This window comes from Rhopilema esculentum, chromosome 20 (genome assembly GCF_057945365.1).
Source record: "Rhopilema esculentum isolate cy_ngs chromosome 20, ASM5794536v1, whole genome shotgun sequence".
NCBI lineage: Eukaryota > Metazoa > Cnidaria > Scyphozoa > Rhizostomeae > Rhizostomatidae > Rhopilema > Rhopilema esculentum.
In genome coordinates, this window is record NC_142834.1 from 15,443,272 (window position 1) to 15,454,503 (window position 11,232).

The following is an 11,232-nucleotide window of genomic DNA, read 5'->3' on the forward strand; positions in this document are numbered from 1 at the left end:
GTTACCTTCAGCGTAAGCACAGACTACTGTAAAACGAATGGCTTGTTATTGTTTACTGAAAAATTCCCGCCAAATTTCAACCACAAACGTACATGAATAATTAATACATCCAGGTGTGCAACGGGTACTTGCAAATATTCTCAACAAAAGCCATCTCTTTAATCTACAGGAATCCTGCAAGATGAGCAAGATCATTTGCAAATGACATTTGCTTTCAAATTTTCATTCATTGATAAAGTAGGTTGTATTTGCATCACACTAGTATGCCTTCATCTCAATAGGAACACCATAGACTGAGCTTTCTTTACGAAGCCATGTTTGTCACTCTGTCTTGTTTGCAATCATTTCGATCAAACTAATTTGAAGCTTAAATGATACGCCGAATAATCACCAGACTGCTTCGAAATCAAGCCCTGCCTTAATGCAGGGAATTTTCAAGAAAGTTTGGACTTCTGCGGCTTGGCAAATTTTTTCACTGTGTTTAAATTTCTCTTATTGAGAAATAGGAAGCTGTGATAAAATGGAGAACGGAGATTTTCTTTCAAAAATAAGGAAAGAAGGGAAGGATGTAAATAAAACAAAGGTGTATGTTTATAATTAATGATAAAGGATGGCAACAGTAAAATATTTCTTTCTAGACAAAGTAAAATCATCAATTGAGAAAACAGATAAATAATTAATATGTTAACCGATGAATGAGTTTGAGTGCTCGCGTCCTGTGTCAAAAAGTTGATCATGATATGTCAAAGAAAACAAAGATAAGGACTCCAGGCCTCGAAGGGAAGAATCTTCAAATGAACAAAACATGTCATTTAAAATAATACGTTATGTTGTCGTTGGACAAAACTTGTCTCACTTGAATCATCGAGTATTAATTTATTCTCGAATTTATATTTTTCCGTTGCTGTTATGATGCCGGAAGATGAAAGAATCTTTTAAAATCTTGATAATATTTTGAACTGAGGCTTTTTGCTCAAAGTTAGATCTTAAAGAAAGTATTTCGGGTATGAAAGTGTACAATTTGATTCAAAAGCTGCTTGCATTGAAATGAAAGACTGAAATTGTTTATGAATTTTGTGGGAATACTTTGGCTTGTTTTTGTTTGTATATGAATATCAATCATAGCCTGCAACTTTCGTTCTTGAGATGCCCAGGGTCTTTAACGGAGATAGGCATTTGCAACAAACTTTTTTCACGCGCGGCAGAACAATGCGTAAAATGAGTACAGGTTTCGCCAAAGCGCCGCTAACACTTGCTCGACGGGTATTTTGGTGCGGCCTGGTCGTTGACCATTTGCTTGTTCATTTCCGTTGTTTTCAGCTTCAAAACATAGCCAGGCGTACATAATCACCCAAAACCCCCTGCCAACACATGGTATGTGCCTCCAACAATGACTAAACTTTTTCAGATAATGAAGTTTCCTTTTTATAACTGCAGAAACAAAAGGCTTCTAAAACCCACTGAATTATATTGAAAATTTGACAATGCGAAAGTAACGGTACATTGAACAAAAATTCCGCGATTCCTTTGTACATGGCAAAACATTACGATGGACGGCAAGTTACTTCTAAGCCATCTGTTAGTAGTTTACGGGAATTCAACTCTCATTAAAACCAGCTATTGACGAGAATCCGAGCAGCCAAAAATTTTCACATAATGTTTAGTTTTCCTTACTTAATGTTGTTTGTTTCTTTATCAAAAACAAGTGGACAGAAACTCGTTCTGCGTTTGGAGTTTTCAAATGAATTCAACAGAACGCATTCCCACAATTTCATTGTTAAAGTGTTAAACCAATGAATCATGAATATCGCACACCTTGAATGGGGCTTTGAAAATTAGCCAATCAGCAGTAAATTTGAAGCTCACGTGCCACGCTCGGTTTTAATGAGAACAGGTCAAATGTATGACGTCTGGGCTTTATAGTGTGTATGTGAGCGAATTGAAGGTATCTTGCCCAAAACACTCGAGCGTCGCTCCGAGTCTGGATGCAGCGGATAGCCCTTAGTAACGCAAGAAAATCTAGGCCTGTTTGAAAGTTTGATCAAGCAAGTGAAGCAACGATGCCTAGTTCACTATTAACAGACATGGAAAGAGGGAACGCTGGCCCTTCGTTAGATGATCATAGAGCAATGCAACTCGCTTTAGAGTTAGAATTATCAATGCTAGGCCTGGACGAAGAGCCAAACTTTGCAGAAACTCGTGCCAAGAAGAGCATGAACATGACAGAATGCGTACAAGTTCCTACTTCGGAGCACGTCGCGGAAATAGTCGGCAGACAAGGTGAGTGAAGTTATTTTTTAACGTGACTCTGATTATTTGATTTTAATTTTTTCTTAAGAGAGTGCCCATATGCTTTGTGTGTATGTTGGATTGATTAAGCAAACACGCGGCCCGATTCCCAACATTCTCATACTCATCCAGCCTTTGTTTTGCTCTTTTTAAACAGGTTGTAAGATAAAAGCCCTGCGAGCAAAGACTAATACATACATCAAAACACCGGTGCGCGGGGAAGATCCAGTGTTCGTCGTTACAGGTCGAAAAGAAGACGTTGCTATGGCTCAGAGGGAAATCATGCAAGCCGCAGAGCATTTTAGCCAAATCAGGGCCAGTAGAAGAAACAGCAGCAGCCTTAGCAATGGCACTATTGGCCCGAACTCCCCTACCATCCCTGGACAAATAACAAAGTCGGTAAGAGTACCTTACAGAGTTGTGGGCCTCGTTGTTGGCCCGAAAGGTGCCACTATCAAACGAATTCAGCAGAGCACGAACACATACATTGTCACCCCTTCAAGAGATAAAGAACCTGTTTTTGAAGTTACTGGCCTTCCTGAAAACGTCGATAAAGCAAAAGGCGAGATCGAGCAACATATTGCTCTCCGCACCGGCGGAATTTTAGAGAACACCCCTCCGGAGAACGGTGATGGGCATTTGTACAACGGTTTCGCTTCGCCGCTTTTCTCTCCAACAAATTCTGCGAGTTTTTCAGCCTTCCTTGATCACAACCACACACCTCACAATCATCAAAGATCCAGCTCATCAGATTCGTTCAGTGGCTACTACGCTAGCTCAAGTGGTTCTTCAAAGTTTTCAGACCTTGGCGTTAAAAGTCCTTTTACAAACAACGGCTTTTTCGGTGACGATATTGTGCCGTCGCCGACCGCGGATCTGGATTCGCCGCGCAATTCTGCTTTCGACCCGGCTCCCGGATCTCCAGCTCCAAGCATATGGCCAGATTTGGCTGGTTCGCGTGCTTTGAATCGCGCTGTTGGCGGCCATACATTGCAGATAGCAAGATTGAACAGCGCAAGCATGGAAAATGGCAATGATATGGAGCCTATCACCCTTCGCCAGCCACCCATGAGACGCATGATGTCTGAGCCAATAAAGCAGGACGGGATTTCTGGCCCACCCGGTCGTGGCATTTTTTCCTCATTCAGTCCGACCGACTTGATTAATCGTCGCAACAATGATGTCGTATACACAAGTGGAACATTGAATGGTTTGTCTTCACCCACCATCGATGTTTCAGCAAATGGCTCACTGAGTGATGGGAGTACAGGCTCACAAGCATCCAGCCCGGGGGCAAATTGGAGACGAAACAATATGATTGAGGATGGTTTCAAAAGAAAGCTTTGCTACGTTTGCAAGAGTGGAGATGTTGTTGCTGCCTTGGTACCTTGCGGACACAACCTGTTCTGTATGGAGTGTGCCTCTAAGATGCGGAATGATGCCAAAGATTGCCCGGCCTGCGGTAAGCTAGTAGAGCAAGTGATACGCATTATTCCTTACTGAGGCGAGCATGCTGTGTGACGTCAGATGCAGTGCGGATGGTCCTCAGTAATTTGTGAGTAAGGAAATTTCTACATTTATTATAAAATCTATCCATTCAGCTAATTAATACTGCTCTATTTTAATTGCAGAAGACTAAATAACCAATTAAAGGACTATCCCTCATATATATTTAAATATTTAGATTTTGACTGGAGAGTGTCTTTGGCAAATTAGTTTTATAATAATAGTAGTAAAAAATTTTAATTATAAAAATAAAGACAATTGTTTAATATTAGATTAACATTCCCAGCATGCTTTGCGCTGTTATTTTAGAACTGAACTGAAGTGGTATAAAAATATTCCAGCTTTTTCATGGTGTCATACAATAACAGCCAGGAATTCTCAAAAGCAAATCGATTATGTCCATATTTAGAACACGAAATGTTCAGATTGTTCTTTCTGACTATACGAACCTGTTTTGAAATGCATCATCTTTATTTAGAAATATCTAATTGAGTTAAGACAAAAGGCTTCCTGTGAATTTGCTTACGTAGCCAATATTACAAAAAAGCTTTTATGTTTGCTACTTTGTGCAGATCAATCCCATTGTTTTGGGGGTTCTTTGATACGTGAAGCGGACGCCCAGTGTTTCGGGGCTTGTATTCATTACTCGTTGATCTATAACTAATTTATCGCGCGGTAGTTACTCCCTGTTAGTTTTCTTGACGCAGATGGTTGAAAGAATCCCTCCTTGAACAAATTTTACTCACGTTATATCCTCAGAAGATATTTATAATAATAACCCTGATGCTTATAGAATTCCTGGCTGTCCGTAGATTGTTCACACTCTCCTTTTTCTCGAACTATCGTCTGGTGTTAACAGATTATAAAAATAAAATTATATGGGTCATAATTATATTTTATATATACACTGTAAATCATACTTGGTGATTTGGGCCTAATCATTTGAGCTTTATTGATGTTTTTAACATACGAGCTCAAAACCACGTGACTATGGTCTATGTTTCGCATATAACGTCTCAAGGTCGTTATTTTTCATGCCTTGAGTCCGTACTTCAATCAGCAGAAAATCACAGGTGCCTTGGTGCAAAAATCGTTTTGGATTGTTTTTGATGCTGATTAAACCCTTTGCCTTGGAGCTCTTACCAAGGCGTGATTTTCAAACATTTTCCAAAAATAATCTTTGTGATTCCATCTGAACGTCTGAAGATTTCCAAGGCATCGCTTGAAATGCATTCGATTCTCAGATGGCCAAGTATGAAACAAATATTTTGTTTATTTCTTTATAAATAATCGAATTTGGTAGAACAGAATGCACTGTCAAAATGCAGTGGCCTAGAGAACAGAGTTAAAGTGTGCAGGAAGCAAGGAATCTTCTACTTGTGTCACGAAAACATTGCATAATGCCTGTGTCATCTAGGAATGAAATGAAACCGATTCAATAAAAATCATGTTCACTCACTTTAAACCTTGATCAAGGAGAGCTTTTCTTTTCTGACTTTCATAATCATAACAAGAAAGTTTACTTTTTCGCTTGATGCTTCTCTTGCCTAGGTAACTATTTGCTACTGTCTCGCTTAACTGGGCTTTCCTTTCTGTCCTCTGAATCGTGTTTGCGTGTTTGCTTCATGCCTTTCCTTAAAAGGCTGTGTTCCTGTTAAAAACCTTTTACTATCATTTCCTTTCAGTTGCGCTCTTTCGGATACCAATTAGGTAGTCAGTGCAAAACAATATTAAGGCTATTTTTCTTTCGAAAAATTATTCAAAACATTAAACTTATAAGTTCTTTTCGAAATCTTCATAGCGATATAAATATTTACCATTTTCATGCTGGCGGTCAAATAGTTTTTCGACTTACGTACATTTTGCTTATACCACTAACAATTAAGATAGAAAAGTCTCTTTCTTCATGGAGTCATTTCGTTGTGCTGGCTTGTCAAACTGCGTGGGAATTTCTTCCTTTATCCATGTTTGTTTTGGTTTGCCTCGTTTTGTTTGTGCCTTGAGATTAATGACATAAATCTGAGAGCGAAACACAACAAAGCCGATGTGCTTTCTATCGATCGTGGTTCATTAGTGGTTTTCTCCTTAAGCCTTCCAACTCACCAATGCAAAACCCTGAACAATATTACGGTTTCTTTAAGATATTGCTTGATTTCCACTGCTGACAATTACTTTGCTAATCATTTCATCCTGTCGTCTATCGTCTCTCGATCGTTATTCATTCGTTTTTCAGTCGTTGCCAAGCTGACCTATATCTTCATGCCTCCTTATGTTTGCTTGTTTCTTTGCTTTGTGTTACATTCAGTGTGCTAACTACGGTAGTCTCGAAAATGTCTCTAGTCTTTAATTCCTTTATCTTTCGCTTTTAATTCTCAAACCAAGCAAAGTTTTAGGTATAAAGATATAATTAACGCTGTACCCCCTGTTAAACAGTTTCATACTTAGAAAAGTTGACTGCAACACCAACATGCTGGAACAACCTCCCTTAGATATTATTCTGTTAATCTTTGGTTGCTGTTTCATCAATTTTTACCGCTTGGATTTATATCCTTATAAATAAGTAAATATATCATACTATAAGCCATGTTTTCGTGTCTCCTGCTAATTTCAATCATCAGTAAGATTTTCGGACGCTCTCAATCAGGTCGAGTCAATCTTTGAATGCTGTCCTATTTCCTACGCTCGTTCTGTTTCTGATATATCTTAAAAAGTTTGGGAGAGATATACTGAAAGATTCATAGTTCCGAAACTTTCAATGGTTAAGAAGAGTTATCTCGTAAGCCATAAAGATTAATAGATCGCAAAGGGACATCCATTATTTATGCTCGCGCAGTTGTATACTTGAGAGAAATGAGTTCTTAAGATTTGCATTTGCTTCTCTGGGTCAAACACGTTTTAGGAGATTTTCGTACACCTGCGCTCTTGTATAGCATTCAGTAGGTTGACCCTTCTCTGTCCAGCTTTTCTCGAATGCTGATTGATTTTACCTAGGCCGGTCTTTGCAACTGAAAGGGAATGAATGGTTCTGACTGAATAATTTCTTGTATTCTCGCTCCATTCTTTCCTTTGTTATAGATAACTTGTTTCTAATTGTCTACTCTGAATGGCAGATGGTGAAATGCTAATGGAGATTTCTTCAAAGCAGTAGCGAAATTTCTTTTGTGCTGTTTGGCTCTCAACTTTTAATCATTATTGTACATTTATAAAATGATTTGTTAGTGCGCTCGATACAGCTTTGAAGGTTGAATAAGTTTCTGTATCTAATACAGTAACTATTAATTTACCAGGCCAATTTTGAACGTGATGTTAGCCGACAGATTGTTGCTTTGTTTTCAAACGCCAAGAGAAGATTCTTTGCTATATCCACCCGGTGAACGAATGATGAAGTGGTTCTTAATTTTATTTGTTTACTTTTCGGGATCTTTCTAGGCCCTGCTAGCGTCTTATGAAGAAGCTTCTCTTTTGTTAACTGAGGTAATTATTTACATTTTGGCAACCATCAAAACTGTTAGAGCAAATTGTTCGTGTCAAGCAAACGGTTACCTTTTCGAAAATTTGTTTTAGTTTAGATGATCTAGCATAGATTCGCATGTCGAAGTTCCGATTGACAAAAATGCAACGCCCCCAAGTGCAACGCCCCCAAGTGCAACGCCCCCAAGTGCAACGCCCCCAAGTGCATTGCCCCCATATCCTCAAAATTCATTATGTTCTTCGAGCACTTTCCTTCTAAACTTAACATTTTTCTACTTCGATCTTTTTCAAACAAAGTTTTGCTCAACCTGGTTTATTACGTTACAGATTTTTTTAAAGAATCTGCAGAACTTAATTGTTTATCATCTTGTATAGGATTAAATTAGATAGCAAGTAAATTTATCGTGTTTATAGCACATTTAGCCGTGCTTTTATGATACATTAACAGGTTAACGCGAGTTTTTTAACGGGTGCATAAAAGTTACTGACAGTTTTTGCTTGTTTTTTGTCGTAAACGAGTGCATTGGGAGATCTTAGACAGATTTCTGGATGCAAGTAGGACTTTTTCAGATGGTGAACTTTTGATTCAGTTTTTAACACGCTTGTGTATACTTGCAATTTTTGTTCAATTTAGAAGTTTTTGAGATTATATTTAGGGCATAGGGTTTGTAATGAGAAGTATAAAAAATCGTGTGTTATCGTCCAGACAAAGATTTTTAATATGCGTCAGTGATCGTCACTAGCACCGCAATATTTTACATAAGATTGATGTACAGTACGTCTATAGACGAGCGTGCGAACTGTTGTAGAAACCATTAAAAGAATATTTTTTATTTTAAACACACATTACTTATAATGAATTGAGATATTAATGATGGCAGATCTTTTATTTTTGTTGTCCGCGTATCAGAGCGTTTAATGTTAGTTTAACGCAACTCGGCTTATTAATTATATCAGAGAGTCGAGCTTCGCTTGACCAAACATACAGTTTATCAACATTCTATCCTGGTACTGAAATTATTACGTTAAATTGTAGATTTATTTCGCATAGATACATAAAGTGATTTTTTCCATAGAATTGTTTATTAACTAACCCCTCGTTTATTTTTTCAAAGAACATTATGGGTCAACCCAGAAAGAAATATCTTTAACATGTGCTAATTGGAGAGTCTGTAGGCAGTGGCCCTCTGTGTAAATTCATGTACGCAGATTTAATGACAGTTGCAGGCTGGATTTCCCTTGATAATGCATTGACGAACACGTGAAACCGAATATTCGTAGTTAGTCCCTGATGAACTTTTTGCCTTTATCCCAAACGTTGTTTTGATGACCAAATAAGGAAAATGTGTCAATTGTAACGAAAGTTTTGACCTTAGGCTCCCTAGCAAATTCCTCATGCAAATTCTTTGCTAATAACCACTTTTCAATTTTAAGACTTCTTTCCAAGAGTAGATAATCTTGTAACTGAGATTACTTCCACATAATCCATTTTCTTTTATTTGTCCCTTTTTAAGATCGAGCAGAAATCCAGCCTTAGAAACTTGCGTTCAGGGATCTCCTATTTCCACAATAATTAGCAATCTGGAATCTGGAGCCAAATAGGACGGGTAAATCGATGCTAGCCTGGTTACGAATTTGGTGGCCATGTTTCCTAAAACACGTAACCTCAGACCCTAAACGGCCAACCAAGTCTGTCATTTCCCATGAAGTCCTCTATTCCTAGAACCAGGTTTAGGCCTATGTTGACTTGTGCGTTGCAGGCTTGTTTGAAATAGACATTCTCATAGATTCAAGATCATAGTAACTCGATATATGCTAGATGGTAATATACTGCAGAGTCTTTTTAGTTGTTTATGAGTATTGCATATATAAGAGTTTTAACTTCATTAAATGAGCGTCTCAATTAAAAACACTTCTCAGAGATTTCGTTAATTCAATAAGGTAGTCATGTCTTAATGCCAACAGCAGCAACTTTCGATCTGAAATTGCCACACTATTTTCAATTCGTTTTGTTTCGCGAGACATATGGGCCTAGTCATAGGTCACGCCAAGGTTTAAATTGTAAACGCAGCTTATTGGTGCGTCTTTGAAATATATTGTTTAATCTGTTTTAAAATCTAATCCATTCTCAGCTCAGGAAAGCATTTCAAAGCGGTTTTCCAGTGAGTTTATAGCCGATTAAAAGTGTATTGCAGAGTCCCAGCTTTGATACCAAAATGCACAAAAAAGTTGAGAGATCATAAGTGCAACAAACAATTTCTATCTTAGCAGTTGTTGCTGTTGTATTTTATCAATTCTAAAGTAGAGAAAATTCACAAACATCAGTTAGCGTATTTCGTATTTAAGAGATCGTGTAAAAGGGTTGTAGATAATGCCATTCTATTGTTTATAATGAAACTCATTTTGCTAAATATTGCGTTTGTTTTCTATCCACCCGCTTCTAGCTGTGCTTTTCTAGTGGCCTTCGGTTACCGACTCAAAGGAACTTATTCAAATTAAAATATATGGAGAACATATATTGGATGAAGGAGAGGGGAAGATTGTTCATCATGGCTGATAGTCGTGCTTAGGTGATGAGAATTTTCGCTAATAAAATCCAGAAATACCCTGCTTCTGAATTATAGAGACAATTTAAGAAGAGGGAGTCGAATGGATACAAACCTTTGGAATAAGATTAACAGTTTCGTGCTATTAAAGTTAGACTGAATTCCTTCAATAGTCTGGTTTGTTTTCAGGCGTGGTCGGGACACCGATGACTCTTAACTCTAAGCCTAACGCGTTATTTAAAGCTTGTATAATACCTACTTTTCCTTTAGGTTATCCTAACCAACTAGAATGTTTACCAAAAGGCTAGGAACAACGACGTCAGTTTGTCAATCGTCCCCCTCTTCCCTACAAAAACAATGTTGGTTTACAATGAAATGGGTCAGGGTTTTAGGAAGCTCTTTTTTTGCTTTTATGTGATTTTTCTCTAAATTATCAACATTGTTCTAGAGGGATTGGGCGGAAGTAGTAATTTTTTTCGGTAGAGGAATGAAATATATAGATGCAACGCAAATTGCTGGGTGTTCCAAGTACGTTTGGCAGGAATTGTAGTTTTTCTAGCATTTATCAATGAACAGAGCAAATCATTAAGATATCAAAAAGAAGTTGCAAAGATGTATGATATGGAATCTTGGTTTTTCTTGTTTCCAAACCTCCACAAAGGTAGAGTGGTAGCTTGTGCTTATTGGCCACTGTTGTATCGTGTTCGTTCGCTTTTGCTCTTTCCATTCCATTTTATAACACTCCTTCATGTTGCAATGTTTTTCACATCTTTGTGTCAGGAGAATTCGTAATTTTTTCCTAACCAAGTAATTTTCTATAATACAGTGCTTGGGAATGTTTCGAGGAGCTTCAAACTTGAGGAACTTGTCAAGGCTTTCGTTACCAATATCCTTTCTATTACGTCACTGTTTAAAGGAGGGTAAAGTCTTTTGTTAACATTGACAACGACAAGATAGGGTTATTCAATTTGTAGGGGTAAATCGACCGATATCTGTCTGCATGGGAGATGTAATTGAATTGAAACTATCCCATCTACTTTTTTGAGATAATGCAATTGAAGGATGTCTGGAATTTCTAAACAGGACATCACAATAAATGACCCTCAACAGTTTGTGACCTTTAGCCAGAACTTTGTGGCAGGAAAACATATCATAAAGTATTTGTGGGATATGCCTCGTAGTTCTATGTAGACATGTTAAAAGCTTTCCACTCCTCACCCCTGTGACCCCGTTACACTTCACATTTTTTGTAGTAAATAACTCGTATAGTTCACGACTTGCTTTGATTCATATTTCCTTTTATTCAAAGAAACACAACTTTCAGTGGGAAAGAGAACAATAAATGAGCTTTACCCATTGACTTTATTCCTGTGCTGTGGAAGCCTTTTGAACCGGCAAAAGGTTCTCTTGGCGCGAGTAT

The 11,232-nt window shown here is 37.8% G+C and overlaps 1 protein-coding gene across 1 annotated transcript; it reads left to right on the forward strand.

The window, feature by feature from the left end:
* Nucleotides 1–1,894: 1,894 nt before the first annotated feature.
* LOC135687233 (RNA-binding protein MEX3B) lies at nt 1,895–9,677 on the forward strand. The gene is made up of 2 exons (XM_065203741.2): nt 1,895–2,280; nt 2,447–9,677. Exons 1-2 carry the CDS (start codon nt 2,061–2,063, stop codon nt 3,790–3,792), a joined length of 1,566 nt encoding a protein of 521 aa, XP_065059813.1. The 5' UTR covers nt 1,895–2,060; the 3' UTR covers nt 3,793–9,677.
* Nucleotides 9,678–11,232: the final 1,555 nt, after the last annotated feature.

What these genes read in the sequence shown, in the direction of transcription:
- LOC135687233 (XM_065203741.2), top strand. Translation starts at nt 2,061, where the DNA reads ATGCCTAGTTCACTATTAACAGACATGGAAAGAGGGAACGCTGGCCCT. An exon ending in GGAAATAGTCGGCAGACAAG is followed by an intron (nt 2,281 to 2,446) that starts GTGAGTGAAGTT and finishes CTTTTTAAACAG; the next exon opens with GTTGTAAGATAAAAGCCCTG.